Here is a 23,662-nt window from a genome sequence, read left to right on the forward strand (position 1 = left end):
AATGTTTGTGTCAACACAAACTTATATGTAACTTATATGTAACTTTGAGCTTAAGCACAAAGACACAGTCTTTTGTGCTTAAGCTCAAAGTTACAAACAAAAGAAATTTCGCAAATATAGTGTAGTTTCTTCACATTGTACATATCCCACACAGCAGGAATGTCTCAAATACATCATAGGGATATCTTGAAGATATCACATCCCAAATATATCTTTAGGATGTCTCTATGATATATTTTGGATACCTCTGCTGTGTGGGATGAAATGTATACCTTAGAAATTTTATGAAAAAGATATCTTTTTGCTATTTCTGTCAAGTATTACAAAAAAAAAACGACGGTTTTTTGTGAAATGGCACTTCTTAACGTGGTAAATAAATAAATGTTAAGTATATTTTATACTTTTATTTTAATCTTTTATTGCATGAGGGCAATAAAAGCTCTGTTATGAGTTATATATATATATATATATATATATATATATATATATATATATATATATAAACGATATTTAAAAATGATATATACGATATAAACGATATTTTAGAATGATATTTTTCTGTATACAAATTCGTTTCTATTAATATTTAAAATTAATTACTCCGTTTATGTAAAGTTTCACAGAGTTACACAATTTAGGATGCTATTTCACGTGTCGTACGACAAGCTTTTCGGATACGTTTATTGGTTAGCAAATAGAGTATTTCTAGGTTTTCTGTTCGTCAACCAATGAACATATCCAAAAAGCTGTCGTACGACACGTGAAATATCAGCCTTAGGCTAATATTACATGCGTCGTGCGACAAGTATTGTCGAACGTGTCGATTGGTTGATAGATAGAATTCTCTTAAAGTCTTTGGCCCATATTCTGAGTTCTCTTTTAACGAAAAATGAGCCTCTAAAAGTGACTCATAGCCAACCAGAAAACTTATAGGTCACTTTTAGAGGCTCATTTATCGTTAAAAAAGAACTCAGAATACGGGCTTTTAACTTTTTTTCCAAGTAACTCAGAAATTCACTATCCGGTAGCAAATTCTTAAATAGAACACAAAATTATTTTGATATCAAGATAATATCATTTTGACATCATTGTCATGAAATTGTCATGAAAATGATATCGGTTGATGTAAAAATGACATCATTTTTATATCATTTGACGTCATTTTGACTTTTATATGACTTTGTGTTCTATTTGGGTTAGAGCAGCCGACAAGCTTGTCGTACGATCTACGATATATCGTACGATAGCAACTATCTCAAGAGATCCAGAACCATCCATTTTTCTCCTCGTACATACTAACAGTAAGTTATTATCCGGTTTTTCGCGTCTCAATTTCGAATAAGTCCGGACAGACACATCTTTACTTTGTCGAAAACTCAATCGCAATAATTCCGGTGGACATTAATTATCGTCCAGAATTCTGAAATCGGTATGTCTTCCAATAATCCTGAACACTAACGCTCATTCTCACCCCATACACTCACACATATACTCACACATATACCAGCACATTGTAATTACAAATAAATCGTATATTATTTCTTTTATAAAGAAACATTAATTTCTTTTGTTTATCCGTCCTCTCCTATTATCGCTCAAGGTCCAGTCCCGAGTAAAGAGATTCAGTTCTCTGACTCAAAATCGGACCGCTCGCCGTACGTCGTCGGGCTAGTAAAGTGATTCTTCTGGTCGTTGACTAGCTCTTCGACCTATAAGTACAGATGAGGCTTTCTTTATGTTGCGTTCTCCTACAGGACGTAACAACTCGTTCTTACTGTTAGATCCCTAAATCTAGACCAATTATATTGACGAATTACTCAATTGTTGTGCAACTGTTGAATTCGCTGAATGTACCCAATAAAGCAACCATGGTGTAAGAATATAAGTGTTGCATTCCGTTTACACATTGTGCGCGCATTTCCTACAATATACGTGAACTGTAGATAAATGCGCGCATATATGTGAAACGGAACGCGGCCAAGGTGTTTCATTGCGCATCATGGAGATTGGAGTAGAACTAAACAAAAAGTTACCACAAAATATACTATGTTAACGTTACGTCTGATGAGAGCCATTTGGTTTTTCGCATTTGTGGCAACTTTCTGATTGGTAATTACTGCGCATCCACCGGAATGCATTACCTTATATTCTTACACCATGGAAACAACTTTGTCTCTTGTAAAAAAGTAACAATTATATAAAAGTCACTAAAATTGCATTTTATTTCGTATCTGTGTCTAAAATGATAAATTTAGATACGAAATAAAATGTAACTAGATACAGATTTTGAAATGAAAAATATAATTAGATACAGATATAGATACACAAAAAGTATCTAGATAAAGATCTGCAAAAAGATAGATGTATCTACATGTATCTAGATACGTTACAACACTGATCATATAATACATTACATGTTTTGGTCTCTGTTTCAGATTTTCTTCAGTTATAATAAAATAATAATAATAACATTTATATTGTCATAAAATTGAAAAATGCGATTTCTGTCAAATGTAGTATTTTTTTTTTCACAAAAACTTTACTACGGATTTCAGAGTAAGACAATTTTCCTAATAAATACAAAGTATCGTTACAATGTCACCTCAATCATATGATATGTTACGTAACTGTTACTTTGTTATATAACAAAGTAATATTGTAACGTTTAACGACAATGCCATTATCGTTACATTGCCATTGTGTAATGTTTCTATTATTATAAACGGAAAACTGCCAACATAATGATAACGATACTATCGTTAGAAGTTACAGAATAGATTTACAAAGTAATTAAGATTTCTGTGTCATCGCATCTTTATCTTTTTTTAATTACTTCAAAAGCGAGGAAACTATGTCGAAATTAAAGGATATATCCATAAAGCAACACTTGCAATTGATTGAGTAGATTTGTAAAATAGAATACTTCCCTTTTGTTCTAACAATCAATAATTTGCCGTCAATTAATGCGATATAAAATGTATACTTTTAACCTAACTCATTATTGATTGTTGCAGCAAAAAAATAGCGTTCGGATTTTTTTTATAAATTTGCTAAATAGATTGCAAGTGTCGCTTTATCGATATGTCCTTGAATTTCAATTTATTTTGTTGCAAAGAATTGTTAGCATGCTTTTCCTCGTTTCTGACGTCATTAAAAAGAAATGGACGATGCGAGGACACGGGAGCCTTACGTAAAAAACTCTAACTTAACGTAAAAAAAAATTCGGAAGATAAGAAGAACACAACTTCCTCGTTTTTATTCCGAGTATCTGTATAAATCTTAGTATAGCATGATTTATTTATCAGAGCCGTTGCTCACAACACAACGCGTTTCATAATGCGAGTACGTTTGCTGCACCGAAACGAAATCCGAGTTTCTATAATCGGACACGTATTTTATAATACGTCTTCCATACGACTTTGATTGCGTAGATGCTTCTTCATTTATGACAGTCGAGAATTATGAACTATGTTTTAAAAATCTGAATCAAATCTATAGAGTTGTATTCTTTCATATACAATACAATTTTGATCTTTATATTTTCATTTCTGAGAGATATATATATATATATATATATATATATATATATATATATATATATATATATATACTTACACACAGAAAAATACATACTATATTCAAGTAAATGTTACTTATTTCAAAATTATTTCATAAATTTATATATCCGCAAATCTAAGTTGTTCATGAGCATAAAATTTATTCCAAATATATTCCGAATTCTAGTAAACTCAACATTTCAGTTAATAATATTAGATTAAAACAAAAGTTTGATTTAATTGTTGCACACACAAAAGAACTCTAACTTGTTTCTCGATAAAGTTTTATAATATTCTTATAAAGGAAATAAATTCTTCTCCTAAATGCATGACAATGAGCTTTTTTAAAATTTGTAATGAGTATACTTTAGGACTATTATTAAGAAAATTCTCCTAAAAATAACCATTATTTAAAAGAAAGTTAACTGAATAATCGTAGTAATAGAATGATATCTCTTAGTAATAGAATGATATCTTTTTGTGTCACGGCCTCTTTCTACTAATGAGTACAACTATTTAAAGTTATGCGTCTATTTAAAGTTAATTACTGCGTTTATGTAATTTCACTGACTTGCACGACTTATACGTATGTAACGTGGCGAATTATCTTACCTGTTGTGTTTTACAAAACATGAAATGCTCGAAAAATCGGCGTAGTAGCGAGTATCGGTGTAAATAATTTTTTAAGCCACGGAAGGATGGTACGGTCTGTTTGATAAAAGCGTGTCCGGCAGAACTTGATAAATAATTCATTGAAATAATTTGGAATAAAATATACACATACTACCTGGTTAGAACTGTGATGTTTTATTATTAATAAAATTAATAATAATTAATTAATTAATTAATAATTTTATTATTAATAAATTAATTAACTTATCCAGTCGCCTTTATTATCAATAATTGCCTGACATCTCCGAGGCATACTTTCAACTAATTTTATGCTAATTTTTTTTAACTATTTATCTTGAGGTAAAGATCGCCTTATCAATCGAATTTGTCGAACTAACTCCTTGACCAATCAAATTTTCTTTCCATGAAGTTTAAACTTCATCAAGGATCAACGTTTTCAATAGTATTTGCATTCGGTGATTATGACAGCCAATCTAGTAATTCAACACCATTTTCTTGTTTCCATGAGGTACAAAGGTTTCTTTATTATGCTTCGAAATTTCACATTGAACACGTAGACGTCTTCTTATCGTGTCACATGATATATCTAAACCTTTTTTCTTCAATGCTGCTTGTCCGCCTCGCAACGATAGAGAAGTATTGTTCGCAAATATCCATAGAATCATTTTGTCCTCTTTGTCCGTCGTTTTCAGCGTATAGCCACGTTTCGGTAAGTCATCGACGTTTCTCATCTCTAAGTAGCGATTCATCCACTTATTTACAAATGCTTTTGACTTTCTCATGTACTTAGCAGTCGCTTGACGCGACATTTTTGGTCCTTTCGAATGTGTACAAAGAAACGCGATGCGTACTTGGCACTCATGGCGAAATATATATTTTTGTCACAAAGATCGAATGACAACTAAAGCTTTATCAACAAAGCATTTTAGGCAAAAGGTCTTTTTACTAGCTCTTGTTTGAATTTTTTGTCTACCCGTTTTTATGCAAAAGTTTTGCCGGACACGCTCTTATCAAATAGACTATATTTGAACATATAATAACGTACGAGTAAAAAGGAGTAAAAAGTTCAATTGTTTCTTTCTTTTATATATAAGTAGTTTCCTATAAATTATGGTAAGTGACATTTAGACTCACTTAGGAACGATCCGATGCTGACATTCTCTTTGATAAGCGGACTAAGATGTTCGTGAAACGTCGGAATAAGACGAAAAAAAATCACGTGGCTCAAACCTGGAAACCAAATCTAATATTCATGAACATTGCAAAAGCCTCAAATATCAAATTTAGATTCATTATTTACGAACGGCAGTAGATGACATTGACGAGACAAAAAAAGAACCTATAGAAATAAAACGACAGAAATAGAACACGAGAAACATGATTTTGTAAGAATTTTGCAAAGGACAGATGTGTGATAAGTGTGTTTGCGATAACAACCACACACATAGAGTGTATGTTATTTAAACTCGTTGTAAACGTAACAGATAGTCATTTAGTTCGGGTCGTACTTACGAAATTCATTTTCCGACAGTACTTAATCCTCTCAGTGCTCTCTTTTAAATTCTCTACATTATTTTAAATACTTCGTTGTACACGTAACAGTTAATTGTATACTTACTCGTAATGTTGCGAAAAGTATGGAGTCTTTCGGTAATGTTAGTAAAATTATATATTGATAAAACAATTATATTACACGGAGAGAATATTATAGTTTCTGTTTTATATATGTTTTCAATTTTACTATGTTTTATATATGTGTTTTCTATTTTACTTTTTCTAATAATACAGGAACAGAGGGTCAATAAGGTCTATGTTGTTAAGGAAAATAATAAGTTTCGTTGAAAATATAGCTAATTTTTTAATAACTTTTTAATTCCTAGAAATAGTACATATGAAAGGATACAATTACTGCAAAAGAGGTCGATTAAAAAATTCCGTGATAACTTTTATTATCAAATTCTCTCTCTCTCTCTCTCTCTCTCTCTCTCTCTCTCCCTTTTTCTCTCTCTTCGTGTAGCACCACTAGTATTTACCAATTTGTAAATTGTAAAAAAATTTAATTTTTAACCTGTGTTCATTATCATCACAGTATGATCAATTATAGAATTCAGTCCCGAGACGGACACAACGATTTTAAGAGATTACAAAGATCACGCTTCTCTTGCTTATAGCCACTCGCGCAATATAATGTCCTCTCACCGGCATTTGGGTTCGTTGGAGAACGGTAAAATAGAATTCCAGCCCTTAACCACCGAGACCTTGCAGGGTGCCCTCGACGTGATGAGGAAGAATTTTTTTGTCAATGAAAGCTCGTGCGTAGGTGTAGATCTCATTTCTGAGCCAGGAGCGCCTGAGGAAATTCTAGACATTTGCAAAGAAGTTGCTAGGGACGGCCTTAGTATTGTAGCTATCGATAAGAGCATCGAGAAGGTTATTGGCGTTTTTTTCTCAAAGATTCAAGTGAGTACACAATCATTACGTTTATGCGGTTGGTGTAATTGGTTAATGCCCGATTTTACTAACGTCGATTGAGTTTTAACCTGAGTTTAAACTGTCTTCAGACAAAGACTGACTAAGGTCAGATTAAGCTTAAATCAACGTTGAAGGACGTTGGTGGAATCAAGCTTAGATCAGTGTTTGAGACCAGTTGACCAATCAATTCGATAATTCTCGATATTGTACTTATTATTATTATTGTTATTGACGTCGTGTATACAGTTACGACATATAATAATTGACGAGATGTGTCGTTATAAGTAACTTCACGGCCAGTATAATTTTTTAGGTAAACACTCCTGGGAAGACTTTCTTCGAGCAATACCGCGAAAAATGCAAGTATGATGCATCGAGGGCTTTCCTGGACTTCAATATAAACGTAGATGGAAGAATAAATCTTTTCAAGTACTTCAATGTCGATTGCATCTTTGAGTTCTTCTGCATATCCGTGATGCCCGAGTATGGGCACAAGGGTGTAGGTGAAATGCTGGCTTCAAACGCGTTGCAAATCAGCAAGGATTTAAAGAAAGGCAAAGACGTGAGAGTGCCCGTCACAGTGCACGGTAACAACGAGTTGACGAATGTTAATGTGGTGCCTTCCATATGTTCAACCATCCTCACATCCAAATATTCCCAACGTCTCGGTGATAAATTTGGTTTCCTGGAGCTGCTGAGAATTTCTTTCGAAGAATTTGAGTTCAAGGGGAAGAAGTTCCGTGATCGAATTACTTCGAAACATATAGATTGCATTTTGGCGGTCAAGGAAATTGAATCGTAAATATCGTGTGCAGAATCGCGGTGATGGTGCTATCAAAAATGATGATTCTACAAAATTAGGAATTCTTACATTTGAAGCTTTCCTTTGCGCTTATGATCTCGCGAACTTCCGTCCGAGAACTATTTATTTAACACAATGCATGTATTATCGCCAAAAAATCGTAATTAATTAATAAACGACAATTGCGCGAGCCAAATTTGTAATGTTATTTATAACGTTGTTGCGCTTATATGCGCAATAGACTATGTGGTGATGTGTGACTTATTAGAAATGTGTACCAATGCATTGCGTACAATTGCGGCGGAAAAACGAATTGATAATGCAGTGATATTTTTAACATTAGCCGCCAGCAACGACAACAGCGCCGGAAGTCTTAGATAATACACGCGAGAAATATTCTACAGCATTGCACGAAATATATAATCAAATGCAAAAGTAAGATATTAATAATAACGATGGTTTTACAATCCTATGGATAATATATAACTTTAATATCATTTAATCACATTCCACGCAACGTTGATTTCACGAAATTACGCATTCTTGTTTGTTGTTGAATCTAAAGAGTTTACGATTGCCTCATCGACCGAATTTCGCGACTCTCCCTTCCGCCTCTTCGTCGAAATTTTTATTGGCCTTTATTCTCACGATAAAAATTGCAGTTTGCCAACGGTAAAGCGAAGAATTGGTCTATGATATTGTGTTTTATTTTAATAGCCAAATCTAACAACGTCGCGACAAACAAATAATTTTTCCCAGCTTGACTCGGTTATGCATGCCGCATGCGTGACTTATCAAGAGTTGTGTCGCTGCGATAATGCTCACGATTAAGCGGTTACGTGTGCAATGGATAAAGGCAACTGCAATCACGATGCAATTTTTATACATCCTGGCAATTCCGCACGTATAAAGATAGCGGGCTGCATTCTGCCGCGGAGATATCATCCGCGAATCGACTCGGCGAGAGCACGCGACTTCCATCAGACGGTGTATTAAGGTAAGCCCAGTCTCTGCGCTTTCGCGCGCGTCGGTCATGTCGAAGCGCACCTCGAGATCCGAAGTTCTGTGCGCGATCACAACGAAAGCCAAAATTATTCTCATGTTCTTCTCAATTTCTCTCTGTGCCTTCTACCTTTTTACTATCTATCTCTGTTTCTTTCCATGTTTTTACTTGTAGTAGAGATTTATCGCGTGAACAAATGAATAAAAGAAAATAAGGTAAATTAAAATCGCGCGTTCAGCGGTCGACACGTGCGGCCACAAACAAACTTGCAGTCCCGAGAGTCACGAGCGGCCGAATCCGATGCGATCACGCAAAAACCCGGAACGTGATGCGCAAGACGCGAGCATAAACTTGTGCGTGTGTATCGATCAGCTATAGCAAATGCAGCGTTTCTTTCAGACGGCCCGGATATGCCCATCTGTCTTGGCACTGATCCCACGGGCGCCATCGAGTACAGGATCCTCAGCAAGGGTCGGCTCGAGGAAGCGCTCGTTGTGCAGCAGCTGTCGATGCACCACGAGTGCATCGCGATCGGCATGGGCATGTACGAGGAGCCCGGCGCCGCCGAGGAAATGAAGCTCGTGTTCAGGGAGGTCGCCAAGGACGGGTGTACAGTGATCGCAGTCGATCAATCGGACCGTGTCGTCGCCGTGGCGTTCAACAAGTTGTGCGCAAGTAGAGTGCTGCGTTTCCTGCGCAAATATCGGCTTTCTGATCGGTGCTGAGTGACGCGATCAGGATTGAAGGCGGCAGCTCGTTATTATCGAAGTGTCTCGATACCCTATTCGCGATATTGAGTGTACCTTCGACGCGGATATTTTATCTTTAATAATGACCGGCGAATTGTCGCGCGCGATTTTTATATCTTCACCACGCTTTGATGCGCGATGTTCTTCGACTTATTTGCATCAGAGGTGAATGTATGCGTTTTTTCACCGGGCGATTATCATGGAAGCGAATAATCGCGATTTTGGATCGCTTCATTCCATTTAACGTTGATTTTAAGAGAAAATAAATAAATAAATAAAAATCGAGCGATATGAGCATATCTTCAGAATCTCCCAGAATTATGTAAATAAATTTTTTTATGAACGATATTTCGCGACTGTGGGGTATCGATGCTTTCGAAAAAAAGATTATCGTTGTACTTGCAAATGTTATTCTGTCTGTCGCGCGTAGAAAAACTAAGATCCTCATTAATAGTTATCATCTGAGATTAGTTTCATGTGAGATACTTAGATCTTTATTCAGATAATTAGATTTAAGTTTTTCAAATAAATTATGAGATATTATATATATATATATATATATATATTTATTTATATGTTTATAATATATATTTATATGTTTACAACCTTTTATAGGAATTTTTAATTGAGGTTTTTGTTAGGTTTTTTTATTAGATATTTATGTTTGTAATCACGATTCAACTGAAAAACTCTTATCTAACTTTGAACTCAAATCTGAATGTCTCATTTGACTGGCCTCAAGTAATAACTATTAATATGGGTTTAAAACAGCGGTCAAATATAATGGAAATCGGATTATTATTTTACACGCGATTTCACGTGTTTCCAGACGCCTCCTAAGCCGGGAGAAACGGATCCCTTGGAAATTTTCGTCGAGAACAACATAAAGCATCGCCCGTGCCGGGATCTTATTGATTTTCTGGGCGATGTGAGTTTGTCACTTGAGTCGCAGCAATCAACGGCTTCAATAGAAGTGCTCTAGTTTACTTTGGAATGTTGAGAATCTTTCGCAAACAACGATAAATTTCACGGAATCATGACTTCGTTCGCGCGTTATTAATTAATTTTTTGTCAGTCCTTCGTATACTTTACGGGGCATCGTGTTCATGCCATGTAAAATGACTTTTTATATCACATGTTATTTTCTATTATCTCATTAATACTTCTCTTTTTGGTTGCTGTATTACTATATTATTATTCGCGTCTGTTGAATATTGTGATGATCCAAAAAAGACCGGAATAATCTCCAATTCTTCATGATTTCCATAATAACAAAACACTACAAGAAAATATATCTAAAAATAATATATCTAAGAAATATTTATTCGGTGGGAACTAACAACACATTTACTCAAATTTAATTTTTTTATTCGAATAGAACGAACAGTGGCTTTTATGTGAAAGGCTGTTGTTTTAAGAAAATATTTATTTTTTCGTTTAACAAATTTATTTTTCAGTGTAAAAGTATGTATATTAGTGTAAGTATTATGTCAACAGTACCGAATAAATATTATTTTAGGTACTTTTCGTCTCACAGTGTGCGTAGAGCGCATCAAGGTCGGATTGTTAGGTAGAATAATAAATTTACTCATAGTCGTCCAATTGAAAAGAAATTCATAATAAACTCCCGCGATCTTATCGCTTACTGAGAAATCGTGTAACTCTTGTTATCAGGTGGAGTCGCGCGTGGACATCTTCCAGAAATACAACGCGCGTGGCGCTATGGAGATCTTCTACATAGGTACGGACCCGCGATATCAGAGCCGCGGGATCGGTCGGCAGATTACGGATATGAGTCTCAAACTTGCGCGAGGGTTGCGCGCGAGGAAGGTGAAGCAGATTTGCATCGGCAACGAGATCGTCAACGAGCACGTGCGGCCCGAAGTGGTTTTCGCCGCTGTCGCGTCCACGTTCAGTCAGCGCATCATGGACAAGCTGAACTTCGAAACTCTCTTCGAGGCACGTTATGAGGATTATGTACGCGGTGGCAAGAGAATGTCGGACAGGATAGGCCCACAGAACCAAACGATTAGACTGGTCGCTCGCAAGCTTTAACGACGTTCGCAAGCTCGGACTATTCTGCAAAATTGCAAAATGTATCCTCTAATTGTCTCAAGAAAATAATGACTCCACATTCTATGCCATAAAGTTAATTTACACAATATAACGCGATAAATTATATAATAAATAATATATTATATTATATTGTGTGTATATATGTGTGTAAGATATCGTATATAGAAAAATATAATTATTGACTCAGACGGAAACACAAAGTAAGAATTAATTGACTAATCTATATCGAAAGGAAAAGCGTCTAAAAAATAAAAATTATTTATTCGGTGGATATTAATAACGTATTTACTTATACTAATATATAAAATATTTTCCGAATAAGAAAATATACATTTTCTTAAAATCTTCTTATGACAACAATTGTTTATTCTACTTAAATGAAAGAATTTAGATTTAAGTAAATATGTTATTAATGCTCACTGAAATAAATATTCTGTACTTTTTAGATATTCTTCTCTGAACTGCGTTAGAGGAATGCAATTATAAATAAAGTATATGTATATTGGAAAGAGAGAAAGAGAGAGAGAGAAAGAGAAAGAGAGATAGAAAGAGACAAGAGAGCAAATATAAGTTAAAGAGATTTTTTTATATAAGTATATATATGTGTGTATATATATATATATATATATATATATATATATATATATTAATACATTTAATATATTATATCCACGACCGCGGAAACGCTCACGACGGTGATGCGTGGAGACGGCGTCACGATTTTGAGCGAAACTGCACACCCCCGTACTTATGTATATCACACCACTTGCAAAAAATTATGCGACAACAGGCATCTGCGTTCTGTTCGGCTAACACCAAGCGAAATATCGAGCGATAATTCGCGGCGTCTCGATCGGCTTGTAATTTATCGCGATCACACCTAAGTATTTCAACAAAGCCACAGAAAACGATAACAGTCATCACGAACAATTGTAACGTAGCTTCCGCGGTTCTGCAGATATTGACGTGTTCATGACAACACGACGACGGAATCAGCGTGCGGAAACGATTCTTTAGTTTTAAGTCTATGCTTACAATACTCATATTGGACGAACTATTCGACATTATGCTATCATCGGACGCGTTGTGGGACGCACACGGAAGAACCGCGACTCCCGGCGCAATTCGGCGCGCTGTTCTATTTTTATCGGGAAGACACCCAATGTGTATACAATATATATAGTAAAGTTATCATAAAGCGTCGAGATCTGAAGGGAACGTAATACGAGACGCGATCGTCCGCTCGTTCTACGAGAATCGCCGGCGCAAACCTTCCTCTACTTAATTCGTTTTAGTGGCGCCTCGCGCAACACTTTACACCGAGATAAAAGTTAGCCATACGCCGTGTACAACACTCTGTATGTGTGTGTGTGTAATAATCAACACAGCGCGAGCAAAGTTTCAATGTGCGTGCGTTGCGTGTGTCACAACAAAGTAAATCTTAAAAATTGAGAGTAAGTATATAGGAGAGCAAAAGTATCTAGATACTAATAATTTGTGCCTAACTCAAGGACGGTCTCATTATTTCAGTCTTTAAATACAAATATTCAAACTTTCAACGTAGAATACATAGGGTGTCCGGCGCATGTCCGCCCGTATACAGATAGAACTCTGTCAACGGAAAAGTCCTCAAATGAGTTCGAGTCTAAAAAGTTTGTCTCTCGCATCACAGCATTCATTTGTTAACTTTCTATCATTAATATCTCGAAAACTCACGTGGTTGTTTGCGAAATGGTAGAGAACTGTTTTGTTCAGTTTGACGAGTTCTATCTACACACGAGAGGATTTGTGTGTTGCGCTACGCGGACACCCTGTATATTCAATGTACGTACACATATATTCTATATTAGAAGTTTAAATATTCGTATCTATATATACAAAGAGAATAATTATAGTTTTTTTTTATGTACAAATTCTTTTCAATTTTACTACGTTTTATTTTTGGTAGTGCAGGAATACTCTCTCTCTATCAGTAAGATCCATCTTGCTAAGGAACATAGTAGATTTCGCTAGAAACATAACAAGTGCTTTAATAGTGCATTTCAGTTCCTAAAATATAAGCAGCACATATGAAATGAAAGAATAGTGAATTAATGCAGAGTGTCGATTCCTCAGTTACAATGTTTTATGGTAACTTTTATACAATAAAATTCTCTCCATATAAAGACCAAAACAATAAGAATGTCCAGAGTTCGATATCGATGTTATCAGTGTCCTGATATCGGTACTTTCACCTTAGTGTTTTGTTATATTTTGTATACCTATCTGTGAAATTGATTGACCATACTTTCGCACGAAATTCTGACAACGACGTCGACGTAACCGTCGATTGTTATTGCATCTCAGTGTCCAATTGGACTAGCTGCGAGAAGTTTCAGACGTGCAATCAAACGCTTTTTGAATACTCATCGCGGTATCAAGTAGGAACGAGCAAGAAAATAACGAGATTTCAAATTGCACTTCAATTCCTTTTTCTGAACTCTTGGTTGTTGTATAACACGTTGTGTAATAAGTTAATCGCGCAGCTTGTATACATATTTATATATGTGTATAGATATATTATATATATTGGCACCCCTATATAAATTATTATATCTCTGCGCTACACGTCGCATATTCATACCTCATAGAGTTAACAAACAGATGTATGTATCTATAGAAAGTATACGAAGGAGAAACTCGTCCTTGTACACGTTCGGAATTGAGAGCTTCGGCACGGTGCAAAGCAACGGTGAGCCTGGAATTTCGCGAGAATTACGTTCACTCGTTATTGCTATTGGATTCGAGAAGGAAACAATTACGGCGAAAATAAAACACGAGAGATTCATTTAGAGAAAAACTCAAGATCCGAGTTTACCTTCGTGTCGCGTTTGGCACAATAAAGAGACATTGATGTCCCTCCACTTTCCATGGAGAGAGGTTTCGCGAATTGAAGTGAACTCGTCGTCGTTTCATCGCGCACCCGAGCTCTCAATTATCCTGATTACTTTTACGCCAAATACACAGCACGAGTATATCTAATTTCATTACGACGGCTACTATATACTACGACATTCAGCGGTAGTCGATTTACATCGGCGTAGCTACTGACTGCAACAAGAAGTGGCGTGCTAGTTTTATTATCGTTGCACTCAGTCAGCCGCGTTAATTACTTTCCCTCGAAACGCCTCGCTATTACTGCTATTGTAAAAAATGTGGACGTATAGCTTTCCGTTTTCCTCGATAGAATACGATTGACACACTTCCAACAAGTTAAAATCACCTCCTCTGCCTTATAAGCTAATTAACTTACAGCCTGAATTCGTAATCGCTGTCAACGAACTACGCCGCGCGTCGATTTGACACATGAATAACGACACTTATGCATTATTACTATAGTTATTATTATCGTTATTATTATTATTATTTTGAAATAGTAACACGACCACTATGCAAACGCTTAAATATTTAGCTTAAGTTGAATCGCTCGGGACTCACGAGTTTGGCACGAATAATTTTTTTCGTTCATTCTGAGATCACTCTGAGCCGCTTTTGAACTTTTGATTTTCCTTTTTTTCTTTTTTTTCATAGAAGTTTGATTATTCAGCATTTTCACTTCGGGGAGAAGGAGGAGTATAAAGTTAGAGTAAAGAGTCGATAAAGACAAAGAATTCGATAGAAATTCGCGATAACTGACGGATGTCATTCAAAAAGTGTGTGAACAAACAATAGTGGAAATAGAATTGCGGAAGAATTTAAGAGAAACATTTATGTTTGGACGTTTTGTATTTGAGGGAAGACATTGACATAAGTGGTGTCAATGTGTGCGAAGAATGAGAATATAAAAATGACGAAAATGGAAAAAAAGATCTGAAACAAACTTAGAGAAAAATATAATAATAGCAAAAAAAGCCAGCGAGCTTTATTGTCAATCGATGGAAAATTAAAAAGGACTCAAGAAGATTGCGAGACACATTCGAGAAAACATCATGCGATGACTAAAATAACAGCAAATTTAAGAGAAATTTGGGAATGTAATGCAAATTCTGAACTGCGTTCGGAAATCGTGCATACAGAAAAATGTTATTCTCGCTAAGAAAAGCGAGACTTGGTTTTCTTTCCTTCCTTTAAGTAATGGCTATTCTTTCAACAAAGAACTCTTCTTCATAATAGTCTTAAAATATACTTATCACAAACTTAAGAAAAGTTCATTATCGTGTACTCAAAAGAAAAGAATGTACTTTACAATGAATGAATATTACAAAACTCTATCCAAGACAAAATTGGTTCGACTCTGTATAATAAGCAAACCGAATTTTTGCTTTAATTGAATGTTCTCGATTGAAATTTGTTAGGATTTAGAGTATATTTTTGGCAAAGAGTGATGCCACTGATCCATAGGCCATGTGCCCCATTTCTGTGCAGTGAAAAATGTACTTAAAATGGGCACCAAATTAAAGGCCTTGATGAGTTGATTACAAAGATATAAGTTTTAGAGCCGCCTAGTGTACCGTTTCAGCACTACGGTTCGAAAAAGTTCCAAATTTTAGGCTACTTTCTTTATGTTTTTTTCATTTCATTTCAAAAGTTGAATTTTGTTTAATCTAGCTTTTAAAATAGTTAATCAAAAACAATTTGAATATTTCTGTTTTTTTGTTTTGTGAGTAGGTTAAAGTGCATTTTCCTATGCACTTCATGTTCCAAAATCAACTGGACGTTGATGTTTCAATTGAAATTTTCTACTTCTGATTAGTTTGGAACATGGAATTTATACCATTAAATTCTTCATTTAATTTTATTAAATATAGCATTTTGAATTTTTAAAATGTTTTTAAATGGGGTACATGTTGGCGTCACTCTTTATGCTCGTGATGAATTCACGATAGACTCGCGGATGTATAAAATATACATAATATTAGAAACAAGTAGCAAGTTACTAGAATACAGTATGGATTTTTGTACGTGCAAGCGCGAGAAGAAAAATGAATTACACTTCATACACGCGCACACGATGGGCACGGAGACACGCGCAGCAAACGTAATCGGCGCTCCGGCTGCAGGAGGAAGACACGGCTTGGCGGGAATTTTTGTTAACGGCACGTTAACGTTTTGTTAACGTCATCTAGAAACTTTTGTTCGCCGCGCGAATTGAATTTTACGCGGTCCTGTAGTACGGTCGTACGTGCTGTTAACCACCGGGATGCAACTAGTTCGAGACAGTTTGTGCGCTGAAGTTACCGATTCTAGTAAATGTCTAACGTTAGTGGGATGTCCTTTACACACATACGCGTGCGCACGTATCTCAGTCACTCGCTTATTACTTTAGTATCAACGTGGAAGCTGCAAACTGTGCAGCAGTCTCTCTCCCTTTCCTTTTTTCCTTTTATCTTTGGCAAAGTACGTTACTATCGTCTAATCCGCATGCACAGGGCTGCGAAGGAGAGCTGCCTCATATAAAACAGACACGCGAGTGGAAATCGAAAAGGGCGGAAATTTCTGTTCCTTATTTTATACGTTGGCCTCACACAATTATTTAACGATTATTTGACGTATTTCACGATTATAACAATACCCGGTAGTTTAATAATGCTACTTACTAGGGTCCTCTAGATCGCAAGAAAGCGCGCGGAAATTCAATGAGTGGAATGTCCTTCGCCGGGTCGGCTCCTGTGCATGCGGGCTCGTAGCTAAAAAAGTACTTTCCGCGCTTTTAGTCGTTATTTTGCTACCCAGTTCTCAACATGTGTAATTTGAACTTGTTCGAAAATATAAAACATCTCGTTATCAAAATAAAATATAAATTGGCTATAACGTTGTGTGACGCGGATGTTCACATTCGGCAAATACATAGGAAATATTGATCGCTCTCTCCTTCCTTCCCCGCGCTATCGCATTCTTCCTCGTCTTCCTTCTTTTCACGGAGGGGGAGTTTTACCGATACCGGCGCTTTTTCTTATCACAGCGCGTGCGCACGCGCGCGCGCCGCGAATTTGCACACTTCCGCGCGCGGGAGGAGGAATTTCACGGACGCGCGCGGCAAATTGCGAAACGTAAGCGAATCGAGGATCCCGTGATCCTCGCGATCGAAGGAAGAACGTCGACAAGATATATCTGTCAATTGCAACAACAATAACATTATTATTTCGGCTCGGTGAATTCTGTTTTTGTTTCGTCGAGTCGTTCGTGCCGATCGACTCGACGGCGAACGAGTCGTCGTTCCGTCCAGCCGATCGGGATTCATTTCCGTGGATCACCGCACGTGGCTTGAATCTCACCGCGCGGTCGAGTCAACTGCTAGAAAGAGATTCATCTGTGGCAAGGCGCGCGCTGGATGTCAGGCGACTGGATGGTCTGGTAAGGAAGCTGCGTGTCCCTGAAGTGTGACCGGACGAGCAGGCCAAGACCCAGCAGGACAACTGGAAGACCGAGCAGGGCGCAAATCAGCTCGCCCGTCACCGACGGCGACCAGGAGATGGAACCTGCTTCAGGTTTGTTTCCCTTTAAAAGTGTCTCGGAAAAAATGCTGTTGTGTCAATAGAAATTGCCAACATCGCAGTAAATCTTGATCCAACAGCAATCAAATTGAAGACAATCCATCACATATTGTTTTGATGACTCAGGTATTCGTTTCAATGGCATTGCTGTTGAATCAAGAAGGTTTATGGAAGCGCGCGAATTAACACTTGAGCGTTACAGCCTTAACTTCTGGCGTTTCTATCCCGTCTTGTCAAGATTCCACGAGACGAGTCTGCGTGTAGAAAAGCCGCTACGTCTCATCGACTATATGCATATTTACCGCCGTGTAAACCGATGTCCATCTTGTAGATGCTCCACCAGATGCCGGACAACGGGAGCGACACGGTCGCGACGGCCACGCTGAACACCGCGCTCTCGCATAACGACAAAAAGTTGAGCATTGAGATCGAGAAGACAACGTAAGCGAATAGAAACGTCCATCCATGGCTGGACACGTTCGAGCACAGCTTGCCACCCTTAAAGTGACACACCACACCGTGCTCAACGGTACGGTACAGTTCTACAGGCGACAGACCCTGAAACGTCATTGAAAGACACCACTTGGCTTAAAATGAAGCAAATATTCGCTACGAAGAATTTGTTTTTATCCTCAGACTAAGCAATTAATTATCCTCAGGCAAGCTCTGGGAAATGCAGTTGTTGTCGGAAATCGTTACATAAACGACAACTTCTTACTGGAGACACTCACCCTACCGAAGCCGGGCACTGTGTCGAGCCAGCAGACCGCCAGAATCGCGAAGAAAGCGATGACGTGTATGTAAAAGAGGGTTCGCAGAACCGGCGGCTTGGGGTAGTTTTTCGGTTTTATCGTGGGGTCGGGGTCGGTCACGTGGAGGAGCCGACCGCCCTCCTCTTCGGAGCCGCGACGGCGAATGTCGCGGGAAGACACCAAGCGGGACACCGTGTAGAGGAAAGAATTATGCTGGGTCGTCAACATCTGGCATACATTTTGTTGCTGGAACAAACGCGAAAGATCGTAAAACATCGCTCGCGTCGGCGAGTCCGTCCGTTCGGAAAATCAAAGCGAGAGTCTAAAAAAATTCGCTTGTCAAACGACAAGATTAATCCGTCCAAAAATTCTGCAATAGGGAGAAGTCCCTAGGTTTATACGTAAAGATGCGTCGAAAATTTGAGAAAAAATTCTGATCACTCTGAGAATAAAACAATTCGCGAAAAAATTGAGGTCCCTCTGGGAACAAAATGTGGGAAAATTCCACGAACACTGCGTATCGTTGAATTACCGCGGTGGTGTAGTGCCGCTCGAGCATGGTGAAGAACATAGCGAAAGCAGCGAGACCGCCCACGTAAACGAAAGTCCAGAGCACTCGGATACCCCAGGGTCCCTTCATGGTGGCTGTTGTGTGCGAAGACACCTCCCTTCCGCGACAACGGAATTCGTCGCAGAGACCATAATCGACACTTATGAACAGACCCACTATTATAGTCGTGCTCGAGAATATTCGCTGCAAGCTCATCACTAAAACATTCGAGAGGGGGACACATACAACGTGTCGCGTAGTAAGAATTGTGACATACAGGAAAATGCGAGCAGTAAAGCTCAAGCAGTAAAAAAGTTGACAAATCGATTATACTTGGATTATAATCATCTGTAGTAGAATAATCAATCTTACTGTTTACATTTTTCTATGTGCCATCAGTTTAAACGTACAACTCATGGGAAAAGATTATTCGGCTTAAGAAATTCTAGACAAGAATTATGAGTTAACATCTAACAAATAAATGCCTAGATATGTCTTACGAAAACTCATTGTAGCAATTACCCGAAGCTTGCGACACGTACGTATCCATTCAACACACACACACACACACACACATATACGTATACATATGCGCATTACATTCTATGTCAAGGGGGACTCACTTTTTCGGCAAAAAAAGAAGTAGTAAACGAGGGAGAAGACGAGGGTGATGCCTTTTATCGGGTCCTGCAAGTGACACAGTACTCTGTTTCGATCGAGGGAAAGGCTGATGAAGACTCCCGAAGTGGCGTACAGAAAGCCAATTTTGAGCAGATCGTCGCAGGGTATCTTGACTCGCAGGCTGTTCGGAATCAGCGGCGGTGGCGGTGACACTCTGTCCACGACGAAATACACCACCCCCAGAATGCAGGCGGAGCACAGAGCAGTGAAGAGGAGTCCTGCGGGAATATTATTACGAGATCTACCTGCTGCTGAGGAGCACACTAAATCATTGCAGTTGCGAAGATAATCGAGCAATCATAAGAGATATTCTAATTGTACATGTAATTGCAAATTAAGAGGGATCATGTTTTAATTGCAGCGACACTAAATGACCCGAATCGACAAAATGACTCGTACGTACAGGTACTTCTACGCTTTTAAAAGTGCTTGAAGTAACAACGTTACAGAAGAAGGTGTAATCTCGCAAAGCGTTTGCGTCACACAATCTTTTAATTCGAATGTCAAAGCAGATTTCCAGGTAATTTTGGAAATGACAAGTGCGCGAGAGCCGCGCGATGAGAACGGAATCGTGGCATATGGCGAGCTCTCTCACGGATATAAATAAATCGTTTGCCGTAATTGTGACGATCTCGAGATTTTGAGCGATGAGAGGTCTCGCAAGATTGACATTTGATATCTCTAATCTCGTAATCCATCGTGTCACGTGAATTCTCGTCGAGAGCACGGGCGCGCTTAATTCGGTATTACGGAATAATTTCGATATTACGTCAACGTATGCGCTCCCCTGACTAACTGATGCAAGCTCGACCGTTTATTTCGGCTTCGCCCTGTTGTAAGCTACCTGTGTAAGCGCTGGAGACAGCGCCAACGCTCTCGAGATAAAGCGGATAGCTGATAACGAGGACGGTAACTGATACCGCGACGGACACCAGGCTCGCCAGGAAGCGGAACTTCTGCCAGTTCTCGCGGTCGGTATCGAACAGCTTATCACCGGCTTGATAAGCGACATATGGCGATTCCTCGGTGTCGGTGTACTCCTCAATCTCGACGTCACTCCCCGTGCAACGGAGCTCCTCTTGCTCCTCATCGTCCATCATCGTCGACACGCAGCTCGTTAGGCCCGCCAGCTTTGCGACTGTCTCTTCCGTTATTCTATCGAAACAAGAACGTCGTATCTTCTGAAGTACAATTAGTTCTAAAGTACTATCGGTATATTCTTCATTGAAATGCTATGCCTGTAACCGACGGCTCAGTTATAAGTGTAGCATCGCAATCAATAAGATCTCGTTGAAAGAATCAGTTGATAGCAGTTTCTATTATTGATGCAGTTTGCAGACACAGACAGTGCCATTGCAAGCAAATCCCATAGAAGCCGATAGTTCCCTAGTCAGAAACGCAGAAGGTTGAATCTGATACAACGAATTTGTGATGCACAGATTTGGCAGTGAAATCTTTCTACCACTGATCAAAGTCAGCGAAATATAAGATGGAGCAGTGAAGTGGGAATGTTTTCACCGAAAATCCATGACTACTCACGGATTATCGGCGAAATGCTCCTTTAATTGGTTTAATCAAAAACATTCTTACTTATTCACTCTGAGAGAATAATCTATTATTTCATGCAATAGCACTCCTTGCGACGTTTGCGGAGGAAACATATTTTTTACTAACCAAAAATAATTCCCTCGCGACATTTTCTCTATGGGGTGTTTTTAAAAACGGTCAATTGATTCTTGCAAACACATCGTAGGAGTGACATTTGAAGCTCTTACACCGTGATGAGGTCTGCTAAATCGAGTAAAATCCTTCAATGTAACAAACGACCTCTTCATCATGTTACTTTTTATGCATTTCTTATTATATATTTTATATATGTTTCTCGCGAAAATAACGTTAAAACGACATTGAAAAATACACTCTATATTTGCTTCCTGTAAAAATAACAATACGTGGATGCACAAAGTTATGAGTCTTTCGATACTAAATTAACTGTGAATTGATATTCTTATTCATACAACTATACTCCCCGGATAAAAGAAAAGTTTATTTTATACGCTGAGGGGACACCCACACTGATGCCGCTGCACTTTACACCCTCGGAGGGTGAAGGAGAAAGACAAAGAGGACGAGAATGCGCGAGTACAGCGGTCTTACGGAGCGCGGATCGCTCCGTAAGAAAAGCGCAACGTAAACAACGCGGCACCTGTCATCGAAAGAGAGAGAGAACCGCTCCTGTCAAGGTCGCTTAGCGCTGATAAACGTCTACTAATTTGCCCCTCCCCTTGCACCATCACTTACATTATGATATACTACTGTCTCCCAGTAACGGAGTAACGGGAAATCAATCAAAGGATGATGGAGGTTAATCGACGTCGCTTAAATCGGCCCATGGGCCTGTGGTGGTGTCAAACTCACCCTTCACGAAAACCTAACCTGCCAGCGCCCACCTTCGGAGAGCAGACGCCTGTCCCAGGTGTCACGGCCCGTCGTGTTTCTTCTGCAAATGCCCGGCGTGCTCAGTTACACCATCGGCGACAACGACAAACAGCAACGATGACGAAGACGACGACGACGACGATGACGATAACAGAACGCGGTGCGCGTTAATCACAAATGCTTGTGTGGCGGCGATAAGGCGAGCCAGCAGAAAACGCGACTTCATCCCATCGTGAGTGACGACGAGGAGCGCCTCTTCGTTGCGGCCTCCGTCGCCGCCAGGCTGACGCCAGGGCCGTACTCGGAGACGGCGGTGATGGTGGAGGCGACGTAGACGGTGGTATGGGCGACGAGGTGATCGTGGAAGAGAGGAGAGATGTTCGGGGAAGACGGACGGAAACAGGAGAGTCGACAGGAAATTTCACGGGGAAATCTGCACGACAAATCTCCTAGTTGTTTGCGATAATATTGACGTCACGTTTTATCTGCCACTCGAAATACATCGACGGCCCGTTTACGAGGGATGACGGCGTCGTTCTCGGCCCTGCACTCGCGCATGAGCGTGAGGTAGCGTTCGACGCAAGCCACGACGTTGCGCCTCGCTCTGAATTAATTCCGAAAATTCTGAATTATTCGTCGTGCAATATTGAGAGTAACGCGATGTCAGGGGCACGGAGTACGTTACATTACTCTTCCAATTTAACCGACCCTACCCGCTGGCATTAATCATTATTTGCGACGATTTTTGCTTATGACATCCGATGTACACTGCACGTCGCCGGTAAAAATGAGAGCTGCGAGACACTCGCTGATTATAATTGATTGAATTTCTTGCCGAAGGAATTCGCAGGTTTCGCTTGAAAATTGACAAAATACGGCGGAATTAAATTCTCAAATATCTGTTAACACCCCAATCAGTCTCTCTCTCTCTTTCTTTCTCTCTCTCTCTCTCTCTCTCTCTCTCTCTCTCTCTCACTGCTTCCCCCTCTGTTGCTTTGAGAAGATCCTTTCCTTCCCTTTTCTCGACTAGAAATTTGTCCCATAGTTCTGATCAGGTTGATTTCAGTCTGTTGTTTGTTTTGTTAAAATGGTGTTAACAAGTCTGATAAGTCATGACAATTAGGATTTTATTAATAATAAGGATTATGAATAATTAGGACTCCGATAACATCATCTTGTACAAAATCTTGTACAAAACAGATAACTGATCAGAATCGACAATCAGAACTATAAAATCAGTTTCTAGTCGAGTTAGTTTCTAAATATATTTGATAACTGAACATAGTTTATTTAGATATTCCGAAATGGATTATTAATAATTGGGACTTGATAACATTAGCTTATATAAACCAGATAATTAATTAGTCTCGATCAACCTGTTCAAGACCATGAGATTCATTTGTAGTCGGGTTTATACCTAAATATATATATATATATATATATATATATATATATATATATATATATATATATAT

The 23,662-nt window shown here is 38.4% G+C and overlaps 3 protein-coding genes across 8 annotated transcripts in view; 2 read left to right on the forward strand and 1 right to left on the reverse strand.

The window, feature by feature from the left end:
• Window positions 1–5,684: 5,684 nt before the first annotated feature.
• On the forward strand, window positions 5,685–7,660 carry LOC116842316. Its single transcript, XM_032811355.1, has 3 exons — window positions 5,685–5,845; window positions 6,362–6,650; window positions 6,976–7,660. Exons 1-3 carry the CDS (start codon window positions 5,814–5,816, stop codon window positions 7,462–7,464), a joined length of 810 nt encoding a protein of 269 aa, XP_032667246.1. The 5' UTR covers window positions 5,685–5,813; the 3' UTR covers window positions 7,465–7,660.
• A 432-nt stretch (window positions 7,661–8,092) lies between these two features.
• Window positions 8,093–11,419, forward strand: LOC116842317. 2 transcript variants are annotated; one of them, XM_032811357.1, is made up of 4 exons: window positions 8,093–8,461; window positions 8,867–9,138; window positions 10,046–10,144; window positions 10,891–11,419. In XM_032811357.1, the coding sequence occupies exons 2-4, from the start codon at window positions 8,878–8,880 to the stop codon at window positions 11,269–11,271; spliced, it is 741 nt and encodes a 246-aa protein (XP_032667248.1). In that variant the 5' UTR covers window positions 8,093–8,461; window positions 8,867–8,877; the 3' UTR covers window positions 11,272–11,419. The 2 variants fall into 2 exon arrangements, with proteins under 2 accessions (XP_032667248.1, XP_032667249.1); XM_032811358.1 differs by lacking the exon at window positions 10,046–10,144.
• Window positions 11,420–13,399: 1,980 nt separating this feature from the next.
• The window catches only part of LOC116842314, a 187,908-nt gene continuing 177,645 nt past the window's right edge, over window positions 13,400–23,662 (reverse strand). For 2 of the 5 annotated variants that reach the window (XM_032811349.1, XM_032811350.1), the window contains 6 exons: window positions 20,593–20,903; window positions 19,691–19,966; window positions 19,050–19,285; window positions 18,497–18,763; window positions 18,068–18,323; window positions 13,400–17,753 (listed from right to left, as the gene is read on the reverse strand). In XM_032811349.1, the coding sequence (XP_032667240.1) occupies window positions 17,578–17,753; window positions 18,068–18,323; window positions 18,497–18,763; window positions 19,050–19,285; window positions 19,691–19,966; window positions 20,593–20,848 (1,467 nt within the window). In that variant the 5' untranslated portion in view covers window positions 20,849–20,903 and the 3' untranslated portion in view covers window positions 13,400–17,577. Of the gene's footprint in view, window positions 17,754–18,067; window positions 18,324–18,496; window positions 18,764–19,049; window positions 19,286–19,690; window positions 19,967–20,592; window positions 20,980–22,166; window positions 23,377–23,662 lie in introns of those variants that run through there. The other 3 variants (XM_032811348.1, XM_032811351.1, XM_032811352.1) reach the window with 3 other exon arrangements.

Source organism: Odontomachus brunneus, unplaced genomic scaffold (assembly GCF_010583005.1).
Source record: "Odontomachus brunneus isolate Ranch 3 - 2012 unplaced genomic scaffold, Obru_v1 Obru_scaffold_024, whole genome shotgun sequence".
Lineage (NCBI taxonomy): Eukaryota > Metazoa > Arthropoda > Insecta > Hymenoptera > Formicidae > Odontomachus > Odontomachus brunneus.